General features: G+C 44.6%; 4 protein-coding genes across 4 annotated transcripts in view; 3 read left to right on the forward strand and 1 right to left on the reverse strand.

Moving 5' to 3' along the window:
• Positions 1-3,638: 3,638 nt before the first annotated feature.
• On the forward strand, positions 3,639-6,760 carry fgg (fibrinogen gamma chain). The gene is made up of 9 exons (XM_060047725.1): positions 3,639-3,792; positions 3,882-3,932; positions 4,011-4,197; positions 4,355-4,439; positions 4,526-4,656; positions 5,033-5,166; positions 5,506-5,690; positions 5,795-6,072; positions 6,360-6,760. Exons 1-9 carry the CDS (start codon positions 3,739-3,741, stop codon positions 6,530-6,532), a joined length of 1,278 nt encoding a protein of 425 aa, XP_059903708.1. The 5' UTR covers positions 3,639-3,738; the 3' UTR covers positions 6,533-6,760.
• Positions 6,761-7,759: 999 nt separating this feature from the next.
• Positions 7,760-13,912, forward strand: plrg1 (pleiotropic regulator 1). Its single transcript, XM_060047723.1, has 15 exons — positions 7,760-7,947; positions 8,155-8,261; positions 8,394-8,524; positions 8,638-8,691; positions 8,783-8,876; positions 9,003-9,093; positions 9,199-9,297; positions 9,419-9,511; positions 9,871-10,020; positions 10,611-10,712; positions 11,235-11,337; positions 11,427-11,535; positions 11,808-11,947; positions 12,621-12,814; positions 13,147-13,912. The coding sequence occupies exons 1-15, from the start codon at positions 7,939-7,941 to the stop codon at positions 13,204-13,206; spliced, it is 1,536 nt and encodes a 511-aa protein (XP_059903706.1). The 5' UTR covers positions 7,760-7,938; the 3' UTR covers positions 13,207-13,912.
• LOC132454400 (uncharacterized) lies at positions 13,195-17,213 on the reverse strand. The gene is made up of 4 exons (XM_060047726.1): positions 15,879-17,213; positions 15,085-15,285; positions 14,455-14,666; positions 13,195-14,097 (listed from the first exon to the last, which is right to left on the reverse strand). Exons 1-4 carry the CDS (start codon positions 16,013-16,015, stop codon positions 13,934-13,936), a joined length of 714 nt encoding a protein of 237 aa, XP_059903709.1. The 5' UTR covers positions 16,016-17,213; the 3' UTR covers positions 13,195-13,933.
• Positions 17,214-17,546: 333 nt separating this feature from the next.
• Positions 17,547-23,522, forward strand: part of dchs2 (dachsous cadherin-related 2) — a 29,372-nt gene continuing 23,396 nt past the window's right edge. Inside the window, exons 1-3 of the mRNA XM_060047727.1 lie at positions 17,547-20,075; positions 21,630-21,821; positions 22,312-22,543. Coding sequence (XP_059903710.1) covers positions 18,285-20,075; positions 21,630-21,821; positions 22,312-22,543 — 2,215 coding nt within the window. The 5' untranslated portion in view covers positions 17,547-18,284. The remainder of the gene's footprint in view (positions 20,076-21,629; positions 21,822-22,311; positions 22,544-23,522) is intronic.

Raw genomic sequence — 23,522 nt, forward strand, 5'->3', positions numbered from 1 at the left:
CATTCTAGTTTAAGGCCAGATTTATTGGATAGCTTGAATATCAGCGGTGGAACATGCTCGTATTCAATGGCCTATATCAATGTGTTTAAAGTTAAGAATCTGTGTAACCACCGAGTAAAAATGCTAAATTCTAATCACTTACTGTAAATATCCATTACCTATTCAGAAATTGGTGTATTGAAAAATCAAGAAAGTTTCAGCAAAATATTTTATATTTTTACACGTTAGCCTACAGTTTAAAGAGAAAATAAGAAATAGAAAAAACACAACCAGCAGAGGCCGTACACAAAAGCAGTTTGTCAAAACACACATTCGGGCCCACGCATGCAAACAGCCTTCAATGTAGGCCCTAGGTCTCATGTCTTTATGTTAGACATCAGAGTGTAGTCTGCACAGTGAGATATGGTTGGGCAAATATTTAGGTCAGGAAAGCTAGTGATGAAATCATGACAGATCGGTAAGTATCCAAAGCCACTTAGTCAATCCAGACATTTTATTGAACAGAATATTCATGAGGGAATTCAACCCGGTTATCCAGCAGTTTCTTAAGCAACTTTTCTTTCTTACTCACAAACAGTGAGTTGCTATAACAAATGGTTAAAGGACAGTATAGCTTTAATATCAACATTTTAAAAACGTGTCTCTTCAAACCATTGTTTGTTAATGTTGTTGGGATAGGGGGCGAACAATCTGCCCGTGTTCAGCTGAGGAGACTTATTGCCTTGACCACAAGTTGAACCCTGCAGTGGTTTTACAGCAAACCTTTGCCCTCAGTCTCGTGTAGATTTACTCCGCCGTGACATGAACCCTCATACACCAGTGACCACTGGGGAACTGTGAAAGAGGCCCTCCACACCTTTTCTCCTTTGTGGGTCCCAACTGTGGAATGAACCTTAAATTAATGCAAGAGATAAACATTATGAATGTGAAAATATTCTGAAGAGAATTGTTTTGGATTTTGGATTTCGGATGCCACAGTCCCATCCAATCCATTTTATGATACAGGTTTTTATTTTATGGCTTGCAGCGGCTGGAGGAAATAGCACAACCGTGAGATGAATGATAGAAACATATGTTGTAGTATTTATAGTAACTCATTCTGATATGCTAGCATGTTGCTGTATCAATGCTACGACAGTCAGAAAGGCCAATGCTATGGTATGAGGCAAAAACTGAACAGAAACTTTTCATGCTTTGGAAAGATAAATTGTCCTCCTTTATGTTCATCAACGTATTTGTAGATTTAGTTTTTTTTAAGTGGTCCTTAAAAGCCCTTAGTGAAATATTTACTTCTGGCTTGGATATAGGGAAGGTTGAAAGTTCAGGGAGGGAATTCTGGCAAGATTCCAACGTTCCTGAACCCACTCCTAACCAGATTGTGTGTGTGTGTGTGTGTGTGTGTGTGTGTGTGTGTGTGTGTGTGTGTGTGTGTGTGTGTGTGTGTGTGTGTGTGTGTGTGTGTGTGTGTGTGTGTGTGTGTGTGTGTGTGTGTGTGTGTGTGTGCGCGCAACAATTGTTTAAAGCTATTAGTGTGGATGATCATCATTGTTTCAGTGCTTGTTTTGATTATAGATGTAAGGCTCATTCCAGACAACAAAAAAGTACATGCAGTAAATGAAAAAAACGATTTTGAATGTATCTGTTAACCTGTCTGAAGTTGAGTACTTTGAAAACAATACAAGGTTTCTGTTGAAAAACACATTTCTCCGTGTAACACTGCCTATTTGTAACTGCCAAGACCTAGTCTAGGGGAGGAGTGGCTCCTTCTCTGCCTCGCTTTGGAAGAGAGAAACGGACACTTCCCATCTGGTGCTCATCCATAAAGACAACGGTTCAAACAAAGTTCAAACCTTTTTAGGTTCACGGGCCGACCAGTTCATTCCTGGGTCAGCAAGAACTTTGGTATTGCTGCTGTATCCTCTCTTAAAACTGTGAGGGCCCACAGTAGTCAATGTTAGATTTATGGTTCAATGTCGGCAGCCGAGGGGTTGAGGTTTGTACGGTTGTACGTCATCTCGTGTTTCTTCACTGTTTCATTTACTTGAGTAGAACCTGTAGAACAGCATACATTCATTCACACCATATCGATTGGAGTGTCAATCCAGTGATACATTTATGTTCAATAATTGTAGGGTGGGACCCAATACTGCAATTAAATTCAAATTACATTTGAATTAAAATGCTGGATTGTGATAGCCTGACATTGCGAGCCATAATTGCAAAATGCTTCTGAACGCAATTGGATGGATTTACAACCAATCAGATCAAAGAAAAGATTGACACATCAGCAGCAGCAATCTCGGTTGGTTATGAAAATTCTTAATCTATATAATAATTAGGGCCCGACCGATTTATCGGCCTGCCGATTTAATCGGCCGATTATAGCCTTTTTGAAAATAATCGGCATCGGCCAAAAAGACGCCGATTACAACCGATTTTTTATTTATTTTTTTTGTATAAATGTTATTGCGATTAGTATCCTGCAGATTGCACTCCTACTCGCCTTGCTAACTAACAACTTTAGCTGGAGTAAAAAAGAGGAGATAGAATTTTACCGTACAACATGAAAGCACGCTCGCTCAGGCAGCTGCGCGCTCACCTCACCAATGTACACAAGACGCGTTGTTTGAGCATGTTGTGCCTGTTTTTCTTTAGGTCCCAGGCCATGTTAATTTGTTATACTGTAGACTCTAACGGTGAGACCATACTGCTCAGCACGCACGTGTTTGTCACTGCCCACGAGCGCAGCACATTGGGAGTTAGTTATTTATTTTTCATTTTACATTACACTCATTTTTGACTGTAAATGTATTCTAAAACACTCAAAGGTTCTGCATTCAATTCACATATTCGTCAAAAGTGTTTAAAGTATATTTAAGGTATCAAAAACTACGTTTTATGTTTTTTTAGTTTTTTTTAATCGGCCGATTAAATCGTAATCGTAATTTTTCTCTAAAAATAATCAGCATCGGCATCGGCACTCAAAAATCAATATCGGTCGGGCCCTAATAATAATCTAATTTCAATTTATTTTCAACATGTTTTATTATACACACTAGCACCCTTCCCTTAGTTGCCAATGATATACAAAAAAATAAAGGACAGTAGAATTCAATATATGTTGTTTTTAGGGGTAACTTGTACAAAGGTTGTAGTGTTACAGCCACTAGTGGCACTTAAAAGCATGGCATGGAATCTAAACGGCACAATGGAATCCAAACTGTAAAAAAGTATTATCAGATGTGTTTGAAACCTGTGATGAAGGAAATAAAGTGCTTTATTCTCAATATTCATACATACGGCTGTTTTCTGTACTTTAATTTGTTATGGAATGAAACTTCAATGAAAGAATTATAGAAGGATTATAATTGATCAACTGCATTGAAATTAAATGTCTAAATCTGAATGGCCAAACATGTCTATCTGGCGAAAGATTGCATGGTACAGAATGATACATAGAAATAGTACAAATTAGTCACTTCAGTCACATTTACACAATTCACAACAACATTTGGCCTATTTTCAACATTCGATTATGGTCCTAACTAGGAAATCTGAAAACAGACAGCAAGGTGAGTAATCATCATGCCAGGAAAGCTGAGTCAGGTCATGCGTGGGATGTTTACCTATGATGACCTTAGCACTCTTGAGTCCCTTTCCAGATAAATATATAGCAGCAGAGTCCGTTCTGCGCTTCATTCCCAGAAAAAGGACAAGGAGGCGAGGGACAAAGCAAAAATGAATGTGTTAATATTCGGAGCACTGGCTGTGGTTCTCCCCATCACATCAGCAGTAAGCTTGAGCAGAATTATTAATTTTTTTTATGTCAAAATACCAACCTAGAGTAATATCAACCTTATACAATGTATTCACTTTTGTAGCAGAGAGGGGACAGCTCCGCGCTGAGAGGATGTCAACCAGATGTAGACTTTGTAAGTATCCTGCTGGACTTAAATCACTGAAAACTTTCACCAACCACTGCTTTAAAATTTAAAATGTTCTGTTTTTAGGGAAGGTATTGCCCGACTACCTGTGGAGTGGCGGACTACCTGTTTAGGTACACCCCTGATGTATATGACGATTTAGATGATATGCTGGCTAAACTGGAAAGCATAGGTAATCTGACACGGGGAGCCGAGGAGAAAGTGGTCTTCATGAGAGACGGGGCCACGTCAGCGCATAAGTCCTCACAACCAGGTAAAAATGCGATGAGGTCAAAGGCCTGGTTATATCTAGGGAATGGATTCTAAAGATATTGAGACATTTGTTTTTTATAAGCTTAAAATGCACATTTGTGAGAACATCCAGATTCTTCTACTGAAGGACGTTGTTCGTTTTTTTGTTTTTTCCACAGATCTGTACTACAAAAGATCCACCAGCATGCTGGACGACGTCACTCGTTTTGAGAAGACCATCCTCTCTCAGGAGCAGCAGATATTGTGAGCCGACAAATCAAGCTTTGCAATTGAAATGAAATCACAAACTATCCCGTCGCTGACCTCTACTCTTTTGTCCTGTTTGGCAGTGAACTCCAGAATTTTGTTTTAGCAAATGACCGGCAAATGCAAGAACTCAAGCAGCTCACCCGTCAGCTGGAGGCCACATGCAGTGTGCCGTGCAAGGACACGGTGGAGATCCAGCCAATCACTGGAACAGGTAACATAACCTGGGGCCCCCAGGTCCTTCCCACCACATCTGAAGCTGTGTCACAATCGTGCTCATGTCCTCGTTGCCTTGTTTAGCTAGCACCTCATCAATATTTGGCCTCAAATACGATGAGTAAACAGTGAGATGCATTCCACTCGCTCACTAGAAAACCTTGTACTTTGTTTCCATGAAATCCTGTGTATCTAAGTAACATGGCCAGCGGTTTACTCAGGGTTAAATGTCTGTACTAGGAATCCCTCTTAAAATTTAAATCTGACAATAACCTAACAGCCCAGATTCTAAGATGTTCTGTCGTTTAACGGATGATAATAATCAAACATGAATTTATTAAAATAACAGTCATCATGCATTTGTCATCACTCAGACTGCCAGGATATTGCCAACAAAGGAGCCAGTGTCAGTGGTCTGTACTATGTGAAGCCGGCAAAGGCCACAGACCAGTTCCTGGTCTACTGTGAGATTGACACCTTTGGTCGTGGCTTCACTGTGATTCAGAGGGTGGGTTTAATCTCCTTCTTTATTGGACAGTACCAATTGTGCACATCAAACCATGATGCGATAGTAATGTTGATGGAACATTTGATGGAACAGAAGAGCCAACATGTTTATTTTTATGCAAGTTATTGTCAACTGCTTGAGTGTCCTGCTTAACTCTTCAGGTCAATGAAACTGGAGCACAAAGAAACCTTCATCAGCGCATCAATTTGTCTTTATTCCACAAAGGAAATACTGAGCATTTTACTGAAATTATGAATAAAAATGACATAGTTGATTGTAATAAAGTTATGAGTAGATTACAGAAAATATCCAACTAACACTATGCTCTAATGTTCTCAGAGAAAGGGTGGACTGGTGGACTTCAACCGAAACTGGATCCCGTACAAGGAGGGCTTTGGATACCTTTCCCCAGATGACAGCACAGAGTTCTGGCTTGGCTTGGAGAAGATGCACCTTTTGACCACCAGTGTTACTCTCCCATATGTCTTGAGGATAGAGATGGTTGACTGGCTGGGCAACAAAAAGTATGTCATAGTCAAAGTTACCTAAAAATCTTTCAAAGTCCATCCATGGTTATCATGGTAGCTTGGCGCAACTCGAATACCTCAACTCAAATCTTTCTCGCCAGGTATGCCGACTACGCCATGTTCCGAGTTGGACCAGAGCAGGATAAGTACCGTCTGACCTACGGCTACTACTTTGCCGGCGATGCAGGAGACGCCTTCGATGGCTTTGACTTCGGGGACGACGCGAGTGACAAGGCCTACACAGTTCACAACGGCATGCAGTTCAGCACCCCCGACAACGACAACGACAAGTACGACGGCAACTGTGCCCTCCAGGATGGCTCCGGATGGTGGATGAACAGATGCCATGCCGGCCACCTCAACGGCAAATACTACCCGGGTAAGGACCTGGGAGCTAACCCCTTCCTTGAGCCCATTGAGGGACCATGACAGTTTTCCCTCCCTTCTACATGTCAATGAATCACTGTATTGGGCATTTAGAATAAATTAATATGACGTTAGAATTCACCACCTCATCAATTACATCAATTACCCCCTCCCCCCCAGCTTTCCAAATGCGCACAATTGCTAGTACTTCACATATTATAAGCATGCATGTGTGTGTGTGTGATCGTGTGTTTCCTGTTTTGTTTTTTTAACCCTGTTGCCTTCCTCCCCTTGATTTAGACGGAACGTACTCGGAGAAGGATGCCGGTGCCTTCGACAACGGCATCATCTGGGTGACGTGGCACAACCGCTGGTACTCACTGAAGGAGACCACCATGAAGATCATCCCCGTCAGCAGGATCAGCACAGACGGACAACAGCAGTCTGGGGTCAAGCAGTTTGGAGGGCTCTAGGATCCCCTCGTCCCCACTTTGAAAAACACGCCAATCTGGGAGCTACAATAAATGTGTTACATGTTTGTAGTTTTTCACCAGCACCTGAAAGTTAAAATGACATAATTATTGAAAAACTCTGCATACTCACCGCCATACCTAAACACAAATCAACACAACACAGTCTCTCTCAGTCCCGCCCCCTCGTTCTCTGTTTAATGTCATTAAACACACAAAAAAATTACATAATTTGCTATGTCTTGTGTGCTTCACTGGGTGCCTGAAGGATGTATTGGTGATGATGTCTTTAGACCACCAAGGGTTTCATTATGTAGATGCTTATTGGCACTTGGTTATATAAATATCTTTATTGTATCGTCAGCGATATATTGTTGTTTCTCTTACCTCTGATAAATGTACTTATTGTAAGTCGCTTTGGATAAAAGCGTCTGCTAAATGCCCTAAATGTAAATGCAGATTTGTCTAGTCGTTATCCAAAGCATTTAGTCAAAAGTGGACGCGTTTGTCGAAACTGATTTACAAGCAAGGCTGAACAACAAAGCATACAAGTTTACCGCCAATCCATTTCTATCAAAACAACCAGCTTGCAAAAGAAACGGTCAATAGACGCCGTGTGTCAACATAGAAACCACAAATAGTGCACAGCACAATCTGATCCTGTGGAACATTTACACAGTATCAGACATACGGGGGTCCATGGGGTTTTCATTGTAGCTGCCAAGCTCCAAGGGGACTGCATGAAGAAGAGATAGGGAGGTAGAGGGGAGTATCAGAGGATGCATGTTTGCTGCCTGTAGAATGGTTGATTGGGGGCACATGAAATAATAAGTGAGCTTATTATTATAATGATTGAGCTTGGGCGTGGGTGGAGGGGGATCCATTGAAAGCAAGGAGAAGAACTCATGCACACTGCTACTCAAAATCCAAAGGCTTTTTTTAGTGTTTATCTAACAACGCACAAACACAAAGTGCACTTCAGTTGGATGAATTCTTCAAAAGTTATTTGATGAACTCTCAGCTAAACATTTGCCTAACTTCACGTTAACAGGGGCAGTCAATGTTATCCAAAAAATATTATTTGTTCTCTTCTTAAGGTATTTGAGACTATCGCCTTAAAAAAGGAAAATAAAACTGTTGAACCATAATGACATTGCATTACCATGCAGTCTTGCCCTCCTTAAGGGGGCGTATGTTTTTAAAGACGCTAGTGTGATCCTCATTTGACCCGGAAGCGTACCAGACACCTCATACATTGTTTACTTCCGGGACGATGGGTGATCGTTTTTGCGCCGCCTGTGAATGAGATTCTCTGTGGAATATTAACGCTACAAAAGACTGAGATTATTCGTTATAAAAAAAATCCCGCCTCTTTTAAAGTGCTTATTGTACGTTTAGTGAACGCCAAAATGACCGAGGTAATACATCAGCCAACTTCTCATGACTTTTAATTTGTTCTCTTGTTGATGCTACCGTTCCATAGCATGCTTTTTCCGGAGCAAGAGTACCACCGAAGTGGTGATTCTGTATGCTATGTTTAAGATATGTGGTAGTAAATGATGCCAACACCGATGTCTGTCTATCTATAGGGAACTATTATTTTCATAACGAGGTGTTTCTTTCAGGATGTGCAAAAGCACTCGGTTCACACGCTGGTCTTCAGATCCCTCAAAAGGACTCATGATATGTTTGTGTCGGATCATGCGAAACCAATCGCACTGGACGATCACAGGTAAGCCCCGCTGTTGGTAATTTTCATGAGTCCCTGACTTTTTATTAATTTAACATAATATTGATTTCATTACATTTTGTGAATAACTTATTCGTAATGCCGGCTGCTAACATCCGTTTCTTGTTATCGCAGTCACAAAGTGAAGATGTCTTCGAAGTTAAAAGCGGATTATGGCGCAGTGTTGCACATGCCCGTACTCAAGGAAGGGAAGGACAGACCGATACACGGCGGCCTTCATGGACACCAGACAAGCACAGAGTCAGGTGTGTTGACAGAATAAATAAATCCTCTATTTCCTTCTTCAAAACCCCATTGGATCACTCGCAATCTTATCCCTTACTCTAGTGATTTGGGTTTAATTAAGTTTGTCTTTTAGGAGACGACCCAGAATACCTTGTGACCGGGACACACGCCTACCCATCAGGACCTGGTAAATATTATACACACGTGCAATATTATATTTCATAGATAGCATTGTTGTTTGCTTACTGTGTTTCAATGATGCAAATGTTTGTAAATAGGAGTTGCACTGACTGCTGAAACAAAGTTACACAGGATGCCGAGTGAAGCAGGAGTCCATTCAATGGCCTTGACCCTGCCTCCCTCCCAGGCCAGGTACACTTTAAGGCTAGCTTACTGTCAGTAAAACATGAAGCTATTATTTCCTCAAAATGTACCAATTTTTTTGACCGATTTATATCATTTTCCTATAACATCTTGAGTGTGTATGTGTGCCTTCAGACTAGATGCCGGCCGCACGGCTGCAAGTGTCGGGGACATTCACAGACATGCAGGAATAGCAGAAAGGTCCCAGCCCCCAATGTCCTCTTTGGTAATTTTTCTCAACACACCACATCACATTCATCTTGACCCTCAGCACCGTTTCATGACGAGCTAGGTGTATGGTGAAAGTGTATTATCGTATCATTGGCTGTAGGTGCACATGGAAGCAGGCGGCACCAAGACCTCTGCTCTTGTAAGGAAAGCACCGACCATGCCCAAACCTGCGTGGCACCCGCCATGGAAGCTGTTCAGGGTAACGTGTTTACTTTGTACTTTGTACTTTGACACTTTTCTTGTCACAGTTCTTGTCACAGGCTTGTATTAAAAGCCACTTGTAGGTCCTTTTTTATTTAAACTACTCTCCCGAATCTCAGGTCATCAGTGGTCATCTGGGCTGGGTGAGGTCAATTGCAGTGGAACCAGGCAACCAGTGGTTTGTCACAGGCTCTGCTGACCGAACCATCAAGGTACGTAGAGACTCCCAGCACAAGGGTAAATCACACATGTTGTTTGAACTGCAGTGAAATGCAGACCTGAATTGAGAGCATGGTTTAACGGTTAGATTTTCGCCTATTGCAGCAAGCACCTCTCTGTCAACAAGTTTTTAATCTCAAGAGGTCTTGAGATTATGTTTGTATTTATTAACCATTATTTAGCCTGGTTAGTCTCACTGAGACCAGCCACCTCTTTTACAAGCCAGCCTGACAATAAAACATATTCTATAAATAAATTATTTATCAATAATACTTTTTATAATACGTCTGATTTGACGTATGAATGTGGGAATGGACTTGATGTGTGTGTTATGGTTGGTGTTTCTTCCCAGATCTGGGACCTGGCCAGTGGGAAGCTGAAGCTTTCTCTGACGGGCCACATCAGCACGGTGCGCGGGGTGGCGGTCAGCTCCCGCAGCCCCTACCTGTTCTCCTGCGGCGAGGACAAGCAGGTCAAGTGCTGGGACCTGGAGTACAACAAGGTACAATGTCTGGCACAACCCCCTGTATTGTAGTCCAATGCTACTCTGAACTAAGTTGTGGACACTTCTACTGTATTAATTTTCAATATTTGGCCAGTGGTATTTATTAAAATAAATAAAAAGGTAAACAAATCGATGATGGAAAAATAGGCCTAGTTATAAGACAAACTAACGCATGCTGTTATATTGCCCCGGTACTGTATGTAGGGCTGCTCGATTAGGGAATAAATCTCAATCACGATATCTTTGGTCCATATTGAAATCACAATTATTCAAATGATTATTTATTTTTTGCTTGATAAAATGACGCATTTATTCAGCATTTCTCTCCAAACAGACCCTATGTAACAGGGAACTTTGAAAAATTCCCTTAAAACATACACAAAATGTTCAAATAGAAAATCATGTACCGATATGTATCCAGCTGTTTCAAAATAAAATTAAAATATATTCAACTCGATGTTGAACTGTGTGTGTGTGTGTGTGTGTGTGTGTGTGTGTGTGTGTGTGTGTGTGTGTGTGTGTGTGTGTGTGTGTGTGTGTGTGTGTGTGTGTGTGTGTGTGTGTGTGTGTGTGTGTGTGCGAATTAGGTCATCCGGCATTACCACGGACATCTGAGTGCCGTGTACGGCCTGGACCTCCACCCCACCATTGACGTGCTGGTCACGTGCAGTCGAGATGCCACAGCCAGGGTAAGCATGTGCACCTCTGTCAGTCAGCCTCGACCATATGAATGTAGACGATGGGGCAGAGTCACCGTCGACCACATTAACGCTTTCAAGGTTGCCTTATATAATTATTTTGTTTATATTTATTATGTATGCCCTGTATCATAACTTGATTTGCATACAATTTGGCATTGTGAGTAATATGCTGGGCCTTTACATATACATTAAAGGGGACATATTATACCACCAGGTGAGTGTGATAAGCCCTTACAAGCCATTTCGAAAATCTGCCTCTTCTGACATCACAAGTGGGCATGTCCACCTGGATGTGCGCTGATCACACAGGGGGTGGATGTTTATCGTTTGATGTGCTGAAGATGTAGCAATGATTCCATTTCAACACATTCATGTAACTTGACATATTGCTACGCAGTTGCAGCCAATGGGTTTTAATCCATCTCTGTGCATTGGTGGTCTTCAGGTGATCAGATGTCAAATCAAATGGTTTATTTGTCTTGTGGTCTCTCCTCTGCACATGTCCTCAAGGTGTGGGACATCAGATCGAAGGCCAACGTGCACACGCTCTCCGGCCACACCAACACCGTGGCAACGGTCAAATGCCAGGCGGCCGAGCCCCAAATCATCACAGGTAGAGACCCAACGCCTCTGGGCTGAGTCTGGCTATGATTGGATTCCTAGGCCATCTGATGCCGACGAATGTTTCCTCCATTTTCCCAGGGAGCCACGATTCCACCATCAGGCTGTGGGATCTGGTGGCCGGGAAGACCAGAGCCACGCTGACCAACCACAAGAAGTCCGTCAGGGCAGTGGTGCTGCATCCTCGACAGTAAGAGCACAGTTCGATATTTCTTTGTTGGGATTAGCTCTTGACAGAACACTCTCACTACGTACGCTTCATCTGGCGTGGTGTAATGAACCGAAGTAAACCCTTGTCCTAATGAAAGTAAATGGTGGTTGAAAATTTAGATGACATGATTTCCCATTTGTTACAAAAATGTAGTGTGATTTTTAACTCTGATGTAAAAACGTTTGTCATTTTGATAGCTTTCATGTTGATTTTTTAAGATAGAAGTCTGTCTTTGTCCCCGTTCCCTATAGATACACCTTTGCTTCTGGCTCTGCTGATAACATCAAACAGTGGACGTTTCCGGACGGCAACTTCATCCAGAACCTGTCTGGCCATAACGCCATCATCAACACTCTGGCGGTCAACTCTGACGGTGTCCTGGTGTCTGGAGGTACAATGGTCCACCGTCTTCAATGTTTGTACTTTGGTGGGATTCCTGTTATTAAAGGCACCCAGTGCAACTTTCGAGGCTTAAAAATAAACATTCAATTTCTAGTCTTTTTTACACGTAGTAAGTTTCAATAACTCCATACCATTACATACCGACATTTAAGCAGCAAAGATGAGACGTCGTTGTGTGGTGAGAACTGATACAAAATCGATAACAACAACAATGCCGCCATTTTCTTTATTTTTTGTAACCTACAATAAATAAAGCAGGCTTCCAGTCAATGGAAAAATGGCTTCTCCCCACCGGCGATTGTTGTTGTTTACGATTTTCTATCAGTTCTCACCACACAACGACGTCTCATCTTTGCTCCTTGAATGTCGATATGTAATGGTATGGAGTTATTGAAACATACTACGTGTAAAAAAGACTAGAAATTGAATGTTTATTTTTCATTGAATGTTTACATAAAGTTGCACTGGGTGCCTTTAAAGTTAGAGTTGACAATTTGCATTTCGCAAAAAGGGTCGCATTTCGTCAGCCAAAGTTAGCCAACGTGGTGATGACGGTTGGTTTGGGGCCATTGCGTACAAATGGTGACCATAAAACTAAACTTTCTGTTTAAATTCCTATCCCAAACCCTTTTTTTTTTTTTTTTTTTTCTCCTGTGCCGCAGCGGACAACGGGACCATCCACATGTGGGACTGGAGGACGGGCTACAACTTCCAGCGCATCCACGCGGCCGTGCAGCCGGGCTCCCTGGACAGCGAGTCCGGGATCTTCGCCTGCATGTTCGACCACTCGGAGAGCCGGCTCATCACCGCCGAGGCCGACAAGACCATCAAGGTGTACCGGGAGGACGACACAGCGGTAAGCTGGCCGTTTGCCGTGTTACTCACCCTGCTTTAGCTTTTGCTTTCGATTGTACTTTTTTATTATTATTATGGTTTTTTTGGAAGTCGATTTTCTGAAATTGTATTTCTTGCCCGGGAATAATATAGTGTTAATGATTACAAATATTCTTATACATATATATTTAGTCTTCATTATAATATATTTTACTGTTTTGATGCCGTACAGGACATACATTTAAGGGTTCAGGGATACTCACGGTTATTATTATTATTTTTTTTTTTTCCTAATTTGTGTCTTTTTATCTTAACATTGCATTAATCCTGTTTTCATAATTTTCTTACTTTCAGACGGAAGAAAGCCACCCGGTCAACTGGAAACCAGAGATCCTCAAGCGGAAAAGATTTTAATATTTCCAATCTTTATTTGTTTTTTTATATCGTCGTAGAATGGTTCTGACAAAATCAGTGTGCTAGTGTGGGCTGTACAAATGCCAACAGTAAATTGATTGTGCCTAATGAGAAACGTCCCAAGACTAAAAGCTACCATGAAAAAAAACATATTCCCCTCACGTTTCTCTTCATTCAAGAAACCATTTGCAGTCTTCAGTGTACGACGTTAGTCCAACAAAGCGACCACCTTGGACCGCCAGGAATCTCCCGGTGTGTTTGTTCTTGATGATGACGGCCCTTTTGCAGCTTTGATCCATCTGGTCTGCCAGCAGAAGCCACCTCTCGGTCTCTACAGGACTGTCTGTAGTATACACACGGTCCCCACTCTCCTCAAGATGGGCTGTAGTGTACTCATGGTCCTCACCTTGGTGAGAGACAGTTTTAGTAAACACGCATTCCTCCCTCTTGGGAGAACCGGTTGTATTCAAACAGTCCTCACTAGGTTGAGAACTGGCATCGTCCTCACCATGGAGATATCCTGCAAAAGGAAACATCACTCAAATTCAATTGACGCATGTATCCAGTTTTTTTTCTTTCTTGTTTTCTATTGTCCCAACAGATCGCCAGTTGTACATAGAGGAAACTTAATCTTCCCCTCTTCCTGGCGTGCGATGTGACGTTTATATTGGTTCATTCATAATAAACAACAAGGAAGTTTGGACAATGTTTCATTGTTAGGATTTGTTCATGTTGAAGAGCCACGCCTACCAAGGTATCCGCCGGTGGCGACGTTTCGGAAGTATTTACAGCCGATCCCCTTCTGCTCTTCCCAGGAGCCACGCTCTCCTGGTTCATCATGGAGCTCCACTTTGCCCCTGTGGTCACTGTCCGGGTCCATAGTCTCCCCCCCTGTCAACGTAAACCAACCCTCATCTAACACACAATATTGGAGAATATAGCTTTGCTACCACAGGTGTGGTTTCAGTTTGAGTCGGTCAATTGATAGGAGTATGTACCAATTCCTAATGTTGATTCGATCGCTGAATTGTCCCTAGCCGTCAATTCGATAATACCACCGCACAACCCTACTCTGGCGACTCACCCTCTGTCCCTCGCTATGGAAAAAAAAAATACAAAATGTCATTCATGTGGACCTAATGAAATGGTCGAACAAATGTAGTTCCGTGATTAATCGGTTGGAACACCTTCATCCAAACAGGATTCTTCGACGTGTTCTCACAAACTAACACACACACTCAGACACACCTGACTCCCGGATGTAGAGCATAGACTGAGCGTGGAGGAAGCGGCGTCCCGTCTTCCTCTTCGGAGGCCGTCTCTCTCTGGGCTCCGGTTCGTCACCAGTCACATCCTCAGGAACCTCAGGCACGACCAGGAGGTGGCCGGCGTTGTACATGATCTCCGCTTGCAGGGACTGCACACAGCTCTCAAAATGCTCGTCATCCGTTTCTGCATTTCTGATGGACCGTGATGGATGAGAGGGTAAAAATTGTGGTAGTCGCAGTTCGACCCATCGAATGATGCCCAGTCTCCGTAGTCTTACCTACGGCCATCCGAGATGATTTAGGCGCTACCCGCTTATTAATTACATTCATCTGAAGTTATTAACTTTTTCGTCATTGCTGCCGCCAGTGAAGAAAAACGGGAAACAAATGAATAATTCTAAATGTATAATATTTACGTTCAAGCTGAATTATTATAGATTATGAACAATTCATGACAAGCACATTTTCTTTCATTCTGTTCTCTATACAGCTTATTGTTTCCTTATGGTTTTCTGTGATGCGTCTCTTTTCTACTATATAAATCCCTATATGCCCCCCCGCTCCAGGATCCCTCTAGATCCCTCCTTGTTCTCCCCCAGGCCTTCCTCACCTGAAGTCCACCCAGAGCAGCCCAGCGGTGACCAGGCCCAGCCACTCGCTGGCCTCCCAGTCCTGGGCCAGCATGACGGGCACGGTGAGCACCTCCCTGGAGTCGGCGTAGCTCAGCTCCCGCTTGCAGTTGCGGGATGCCTGGTAAGCCGGGGTCATGATGGGACAGATGACCGCCGCCTCCTCCACGCCCGCAGCCATCCTGGTGGACACACACACACACGCGCACAAAAACACACAAACACACACACACGACACGACACATACATATATACACATAACACACAAACAAACACACATACAGTACATAGACAAACACATACACACTACTGTGAATTTTAAATGCATGTAATTAATGAGGCGGTAGGAGCCTGCAGTAAGTCTGCAGACTCACTCATGCACACAAACTCTCACCTCCTCTTGAGGGTGTCCAGTTGCATGTTGTCTTGACAAGTAAATAAGTGGTTAGGAACCGGATAGTGTGTAGAGGGACATTTCAGACTCGGCCTGAAAATGATTTGTGCTCCCGCCCTAATGTCTCCAGCATACCACCACCTCCATTGGTCTTTATTCAGTATAAGTTGCTTTGGATTGTGTGCCTCATAATTGTATATATTGATACTTTGATCGATACTTTTTCTATCGGACAATACTATTGCGCTTAGAGATATTTTAATGAAGAAAATTGCCAAAAAGCGAGCATTCTGAAGTTTGAACAATCAGAGAAAGGAGCAGAGGGTGCCTTTAGGCTTCTTTTCCCCCCTTCCCATCCACTCAATGTGCCGTTATACTCACGCATCGTTGATGTTCCCGGTCACTCCTCCCTCGATGTCCATCCACACAGGCAGTCCGTGCTCTATCAGCCGGTCGTGTATCCTCTTCACCAGTGGCTGGTCGTCCCACTGGTAGGACAGCATGATGTGAGCCGGCATCTTCTCCGTAGGATCGAGTGGTCCGTCAGACGTCTCGGTCTGGGTATCTCAGGTGAAGGAAGGGTTGCGTGAGATGCGTTGTTTACTCAAGTTCTTCTGTTACAGCCGTTGCCTGGTGACGATAATGGCACCAATGGGACACACCTGCAGTCGCTGAACGAGGGAATTCAAATATGCCTTTCCCTGGATTATAGTTTGTACCTTGCATTCACAAATGAAAACCACATTTTAAACCTTGTTTTACTGCTATGTTTCTGTGGAGGTGAAGTGAAATATAGCCCATTATGCATTATTTGTATTCTAATACAAATAATGTATATTGCTAGGGCTTGGTTGGGGGCCCTTTTGCCTCAATGCAGCGTGGCATGGATTCGATCAGCCTGTGGTCCTACTAAGGTGTTATGGAAGACTAGGTTGATTCGATAGAGGCCTTCATCTCGACTGCATGGGTGGGTCTCATGTCTCTCATCGTCCTCTTGACATTACCCCATCAACTTTCTAAGAGGTTCAGGTCAGGCGAGTCTGTTGGCCAATCAAGCACAGTAAACCAATGGTAATCAAACCAGGTATTGGTACTTTTGACAGTGTGGACATGTGCCAAGCATCTCCATAGAACAAGCAAGTGCTCTAAAATGTCCTGGTAGAAGGCTGAGTTGACTTTGGACTTGATAAAGCACAGTGGACCAACATCAGAAGATGACATGCTCCCCGAATCATCACTGACTGGGGTAGCTTCACACTGGACTTCAATAAACTTTGATTCTGTGCCTCTCCATTAATCCTCAAGACTCTGGGACCTTGGATTTCAAATGAAATGCAAAGTTAACTTTCGTCTGAATAGAGGACTTTGGACCACTGAGTGACAGATAGACCAGTTATTATTAAGACGCTTCTAACGTTGTCTGACAACGTTAGAAGCGAGTGGCTTGTCACGAGGACTGGCTTGACACGAGTGGCTTGACACGAGGACAGTTGTAGCCCATTTCCTGGATGTCTTTGCATGGTGACTCTTAATGCACTGACTCCTGCCTCAGTCCACTCCTTGTGAAGCTCCCGCACATTTTTGAATGGCCTTTGCTTGACAATCCTCTCGATGCAGCAGTTATCCCTGTTGCTTGAGCACCTTTGCCTCCCACTTTTTTGTTCCATTCAACCTTCTCTGAATATGCTTGTATAAAGCACTCTGAACAACCAGATTCATTAGCGATGACGTTTTGAGACCCTCGAAGCAGTCTTCCTCATGATTGTGAAGCGAACCAGATTGAGAGACCTTTTAAAGGTTAAGGAAACTTTTGTAGGTGTTTTGAGGTAATTATGTGATTACAGTGTGACGCTTTGAGTCTACAACATTTAACTTTTTCACAATATTCAAATTTTCCGAAATACTGAATTTTAGGACTAGGGCTTCATTAGCTGGAAGCCATAGGCCTAATAATAAAAAAAAAAAAAAAAAAAAAAAGGCTTGAAATATTTATAATATGAGTTTCGCTTTTTAAATTTAATTATTGAAATTAATGAACTTTTCCACAATATTCAAATGTATTGAGATGCACCGTAATATAACCGGACTCTCGCAAGATGAATTGCGTTCCACCTAGCTCCACTCATCCGAAATTCATCTGGCGGGAGTCACTTTATGGAAAGCTAATGTGTAATCTCTATCCAAGTCAGGAGAGGGCGTCCTCGTAACAGCAAACGAGGAGTCGACTGACTTGAACTATTTAAATTTGCACTTAAACTTGTGTAATAAAGGCATTGTGGATCCTTCTCAGATGTATTAAAAATAATTTAAATTAAAAAAAAAATGACTTCGAAAGTTCGAGCAAACATCCATGATGTTTCGAAGACATGAGAACTGGCTGCTTCGGCTAATCTGGTTAAGAACCTAAACCCTGTTGTCTGTCTCGGTCACAGATGGAGCGCGGCTCAGCTGCCCCTGGACCATGTTGGCATGAGGCGGACACGCTCGGCGGCGATCGACCAGAAGAGCAGCGGATTCCCGAATAACTTTTAATAATTTTACCTCAATTATTGTAGGGTTTCGAATACAAAGTTGCGTTGGCGATTTTATTTTTCTATGGAATCAAGGCTCCAGGGTCGAGTCCATGCAACGGTTGGTGGAAATGCTGTTTCAGTAACGGGATGATCTTTGAGCGACACAATGGACGGTGCGCTCTCAAGCTGTCGAGTTGAGCGCGGGTCCGAGACGTGAGACATCTCTGGATTAGAAGTCGGTCAGAAGAAAAATATGTAGTTTTCCTTGTCTTTGATGCCAGATTTGGCTATTTTCAAAGGAGTAATGGGTCACAAAAATGCAAGTTCAGCACTCCATCTACTGCTTGTTTTGTCGCTGTTTGGTACCCGTTCACTCGCACAGGTGTCCAACCTAACGCTGTCCATTGAGGAGGGTCTGCCCGCAAGAACCATAGTTGGGGATATCTCTGCTGCGTTGAGTGCGCCAAGTTCCTCCGGATTCTTCATCTCGGAAAGTAGAGATTCCTATGTTTTGATAGACTTGGAAATAAATGCAGACACCGGGATCATCTCTACGGCCATCGTCCTGGACCGGGAGATTCGAGATAAGTATGAATTCGTGGCCGCCACCCTAACCGGTGAGGTGATTAAGGTGAAAATCAAGGTCAATGATGTAAACGACCATTCCCCTGTTTTTCCATCGGATACGATCGATTTAGAAATATCAGAGTTAAGCCCCCCTGGATCTCACTTTGAACTCGAAGGCGCTGAGGACCAGGATGAGGGGGAGTTTGGTACCCAGGGTTATAGGATCACTGAAGCGGACATGCGAGGGCTGTTTCAATTGGAATATCGCAATGGCTCAGACAACCCCTTCCACCTTGACCTCCTGCTCACCAGCAGACTGGACCGAGAAGCTTTGGACTTCTATTCCCTGACCATCGAGGCGTTCGATGGGGGCATCCCTGCCAGGACGGGGACCCTACACGTTAACATCCACGTGCTGGACGAGAACGACCACCCGCCCGTGTTCAACCAGACCGAATACCACGCCTCGGTGTCCGAGGACGCCCCGGTGAACTCCACCGTGTGCCGGGTGCACGCGACAGACCGGGACCTCGGAATCAACGGCCTTATCGCCTACGAGATAAACCGGCGCCAAAGTGACTCTGGCGAGATGTTCTCCATCGATGAAAGAACAGGGGTGATCTACATCAACAAACCGCTCGACTTCGAGACGCAGTCTTTTCATGAGTTGATCATAAGCGCGCGGGACAGCGGCGCCCAGTCCGAGTTCAGCAGCACCTTCGTCGGGGTGAAGGTGCTGAACATCAACGACAACACGCCCACCGTCAACATCCTGTTCCTCAGCGAGTCGGGGGAGGCCGCGGTGTCTGAAGGGGCCGGCCTCGGGGAGTACGTCGCCCGGATCCTCGTGTCCGACGGCGACGCTGACCTCGGGGACAGCCAGAAGGTCAGCGTCACCCTGCAGGGCGGCGAGGGGAGGTTCACCCTGAAGCAGACGGACCACTTCCTGTTCGCCCTGTGCGTCGACGGCCCGCTGGACCGGGAGGAACGAGAGCGCTTCGAGTTGACGCTGCGGGCGACAGACCAGGCCGGCCCGTCGCTGAGCACCGAGGTGACCTTTGACCTCATGGTCACCGACGTCAACGACTGCCCCCCGCTCTTCGAGAGGGACGCCTACACGGTCCGCCTGGCGGAGGACGTCCCCCCGGGCACCTCCGTGGTGCAGGTGAAGGCCCGGGACGGGGACGAGGGCCCCAACGCCTCGGTCCGCTACTCCCTCCTGGGTCCGGGGGGGTCCGGCCCCCAGAGGGACCCCCTGCCGTTCACAGTCGACCCCTCCTCGGGCCTGATCGTCACGCTGCGCCGGCTGGACAGAGAGAGGGAGGCGGCGGTCCGCCTGCTGGTGGAGGCAGGCGATGGGGGCGAGCCGGCCCTGTCGTCCACGGCGACGGTCACCGTGGTGATCGAGGACGTCAACGACAACGAGCCGGTGTTCCAGCAGCAGCTGTACAACGTGTCGGTCCCGGAGCACAGCCAGCTAGGGAGCTGCTTCCTTCAAGTAGGATGGGCTTCATGGTTGTGCTTCCTAGTCAATGTTTTGACATCCGTTGAGGATGGGTTATATCAGTGTCATACCACAGCAGGGGAGAAGACATCAGGGTTTTGCCAAATATATCGACCCCTACTTTGAGGCATAGTGGCTTCTTGGCATCAGGCACCGATCAGTTTGCCAAAACCACCACATTGACACTTTCCCTCCGTCTCCCTCCCTCCATCGTTCTCTGTAATCTCTCCTCTTTCTCCAATTCTTTCGGCCATGCCCCTTTCTTTTCTCCCATTCCCCATCACTCTTTCACTCTATCGCTCTCTATGTGTCTACTATCAGTCCGCCCTTCTCTCTCCCTTCCCCTACTCTCTCCTCTCCTGACTCACTGCCTCTCTCTCTGCCTCTCTCTGTCTGTTTGTCTCTTTCAGTCATCTCACAGTGGACAAATATGTCCTTCATTCTCCACACAGACCACGTCATTGTTGTTGTCCTAGATGCCCTCAGCACGCTGGCTGCTTGATAGGACAGGTCTTATGGCTGAGCTACCACCTCATGGTACCAGCCTCCTTGCGAGGGACAAAAGAAGCCTTAGTCAAGCCTCGCTCACTCTCTACACACGAGCTGACATGAACTCACGGTTGTCGAGGCAGAACCTCTACAGATCAAGCTGGGGCGATCCGGGTTAGATGACGGATAGATGAGCAATGTTTGCTACAGTCCACTGGGTAGGCCACATCTAGCACACATCTAGGTGGACACGCCCACTTGTGATGTCAGAAGAGGCCGATTTTCGTTTTTATGAATACTAAACAAATATGTGCATTACATTAGAAATATTTTCTTGCCTACTGTGGATCCATTCTATCTGTTTCCTTATTAAAGAATAAATTAGGTTTAGCATTGCTGTGATTTCAAACCAGCTATGTATTCGTTTTACACATGAACACAGCCAACTCTCATCGATGAATATATCCGTTGTGCTAAACAGATAGCACAATAGGCCTATACATAACATATGTTAGGTGAGTAACTGATGCTAGGGGTTTCCAACACACATACAGTGGATTGAATGGCACTTCGCTTACCCACTCTATGTTCCCAAGCTAACCCCTTTGCTATAAAAAAAATACATTGCTCATAGGTCATAAAGTCCAAGAAAGCAACCAGGATCGGTAAAACATAATTGATCGTAATCTAAAATTTTGTAAAGATGAAAGGCTGCGGTCCTGGACACATGCACACTTCGTGCTTCTATTGTGACACACACTGTCTCAGTGCTTCTATTGTGTTCATTGCCTCCTTCTGCCTTTATTATTATCATCTATTATTTCCTGAGAGTCAAAATCTCCCCCTACGATACATTACCGTTTATTTGTCAAAATGTTATAATCTGCACCAGGACTGTATATGAGTAATTTAAATATCAGTCAATGTCACTGTTAACCACAAGTATTCAACAGTTATTAGAGGACAATAACAGTCTTGCAGTCAGTATGGTTCCGCAATCAAAGTATTTGTGAATGAGTATACCCCTGAAACCTTTCGTCCATTTCCTGTGTATCTCAGGTTGTTGCCACGGACGCGGATGGCCCTGACTTTGCCTCGCTGCAGTACTCGCTGTCGGACGGCTTTGACCGGAAGGACCTGCACCCTCTGTTCCACATTAACGCAGACACGGGGGAAGTGTGTGTGTCCCAAGATATCGACCGCGACACTGGACAGACCTCTCATGATATTCTAGTGAAGGCCGTGGATCAAGTGAGTGTGTTTTCTAGTCATTTATCCGCAGCGCTTTTATCTAAAGGGATTTTCCTACAATTCAGTGACATGTCATCATGTCAGGAGCAGGTAGGGGTGGGGCAACTTGCTCTGGTTATAATTAAGGTTGTTGATATTCGGGTCAAACCCAGTGCCTTTTGATGGTGAGTGGAACCCTTGCCCAAACACGATCCTTCCCCAATCCCTATCCACATCTCCCAGTCCCATCAATGCCCCAGGGAACTCATGTTGGCCCGAAATCCTAGCAGTGTGTATGTATATAGACGGTCTTGAGAGGAACTATCAAACCTTTCAAATAATGTTTTTTAGGAATAAATTGAAAAATCTTCATAGGTTATAACTCAGCAATCGGACCCTGTATGACCACATGAGGGGCCCCCAGCCCGGAGATTGGGAGACACACTGACAGTCGAAGCGTTGACAGCCACTCATCGCCCCCTGTGCCCTGTGTCCCACTCCGTCTCCCCAGGGAGGGCTGAGCGCTCAGACCTACGTGCACATCGAGGTGGAGGACCTGAACGACAACGCTCCGGTGTTCAACCCTGAGCAGTACGCCACCAGCATCAGCAGCCACGCCCCGCCGGACACGGAGATCCTCACCGCCATCGCCACCGACCCGGACTCGGGGAGCTACGGCCGGGTCACCTACGAGCTGCTGCCCAGCGACCTGTCCGGGCTGTTCACCCTGGATGGGGACACAGGTAGGAGGAGGCCACCAGGAGAGGATCAAAGCTAGGGTGGGAGAACCCAGTGATGGTGGATGAGAGGTCATGCTAAACGCTGAATTGTGTCAAGAAGCATTCTTTATTTTTCTTTATTTTGCAGTAGTAAAACATCTGGTGGTTGTAGCAGAATCTAGAGTTGTTGAGTTTGTTGGCTGGAATAGCATGAAAACAACTGATCTTAGTGTACAAATTAATTCAGTAGTAGAATGTTTCTCAATGTGACAAAAATTGGTTTTCATACTTTATTACATTCAAAACATGTGAGAAAGGACAAGTGTGCAAACTTTATTAATTAGTTATTTGCATAACATTATTCTATATATTGTAGTAATAGTAATTGGGATAAACGTATCACAATGTGGGCCGTATTAATGGTTTAATTGCTCACACAACATTGGCTGAAACAAGTGTGTACATTGCTCCACTGTCTTATCTAACGTGGACGTGCTGAGCTGGGCCCTCCTGCTGGGGTAAACCACCACTTACTGACTGCTTAATCCCTCCTGGCCAGACAGGTTCCACTGCCACCACACAGCAGGGGTTGGGCAGTCAACCTGCTTAGTGTCACCACTGAAACACACATTAAACACACACACTTTGCAGCACCTACAATGTGTTCAATCCTAATTATCGAGTTAACCATAAACATTGTGCCGTGGTGGCACACAAAATACTTTGTTTCCCAAGATATGAAGAGTAAATTAGCTTGAGCACGTTGTTTTAATAGTGATGCACTTTGAAATGGACGGGCCCACTACCTCACAGCAGAAGACCCCCATTCCAGTGGAAGGGCCCTAACACCTCCTGGGTTGTCAAGTCAATTTAGGGTGACAGGGTTTATGGCTAGCCCATCTGTCGCTGACATATGGGGGTGAAGGCTTCATCAGAGGAAAGTATAGAAACCATGGTATAACGTAGCATATGATGTAGCATATAATGTAGCATATACAGGCAA

This window comes from Gadus macrocephalus, chromosome 3, assembly GCF_031168955.1.
Source record: "Gadus macrocephalus chromosome 3, ASM3116895v1".
NCBI lineage: Eukaryota > Metazoa > Chordata > Actinopteri > Gadiformes > Gadidae > Gadus > Gadus macrocephalus.

What these genes read in the sequence shown, in the direction of transcription:
- fgg (XM_060047725.1), top strand. Translation starts at nt 3,739, where the DNA reads ATGAATGTGTTAATATTCGGAGCACTGGCTGTGGTTCTCCCCATCACA. An exon ending in GCATAAGTCCTCACAACCAG is followed by an intron (nt 4,198 to 4,354) that starts GTAAAAATGCGA and finishes TTTTTTCCACAG; the next exon opens with ATCTGTACTACAAAAGATCC. An exon ending in TCTCAGGAGCAGCAGATATT is followed by an intron (nt 4,440 to 4,525) that starts GTGAGCCGACAA and finishes CCTGTTTGGCAG; the next exon opens with TGAACTCCAGAATTTTGTTT.
- plrg1 (XM_060047723.1), top strand. An exon ending in CGCCATGGAAGCTGTTCAGG is followed by an intron (nt 9,298 to 9,418) that starts GTAACGTGTTTA and finishes CCCGAATCTCAG; the next exon opens with GTCATCAGTGGTCATCTGGG. An exon ending in GTCGAGATGCCACAGCCAGG is followed by an intron (nt 10,713 to 11,234) that starts GTAAGCATGTGC and finishes CATGTCCTCAAG; the next exon opens with GTGTGGGACATCAGATCGAA.
- LOC132454400 (XM_060047726.1), bottom strand. Translation starts at nt 16,015, where the DNA reads ATGCCGGCTCACATCATGCTGTCCTACCAGTGGGACGACCAGCCACTG. An exon ending in ACCGGGAACATCAACGATGC is followed by an intron (nt 15,286 to 15,878) that starts GTGAGTATAACG and finishes TGTGTCCACCAG; the next exon opens with GATGGCTGCGGGCGTGGAGG. An exon ending in CTGCTCTGGGTGGACTTCAG is followed by an intron (nt 14,667 to 15,084) that starts GTGAGGAAGGCC and finishes ACGGTCCATCAG; the next exon opens with AAATGCAGAAACGGATGACG.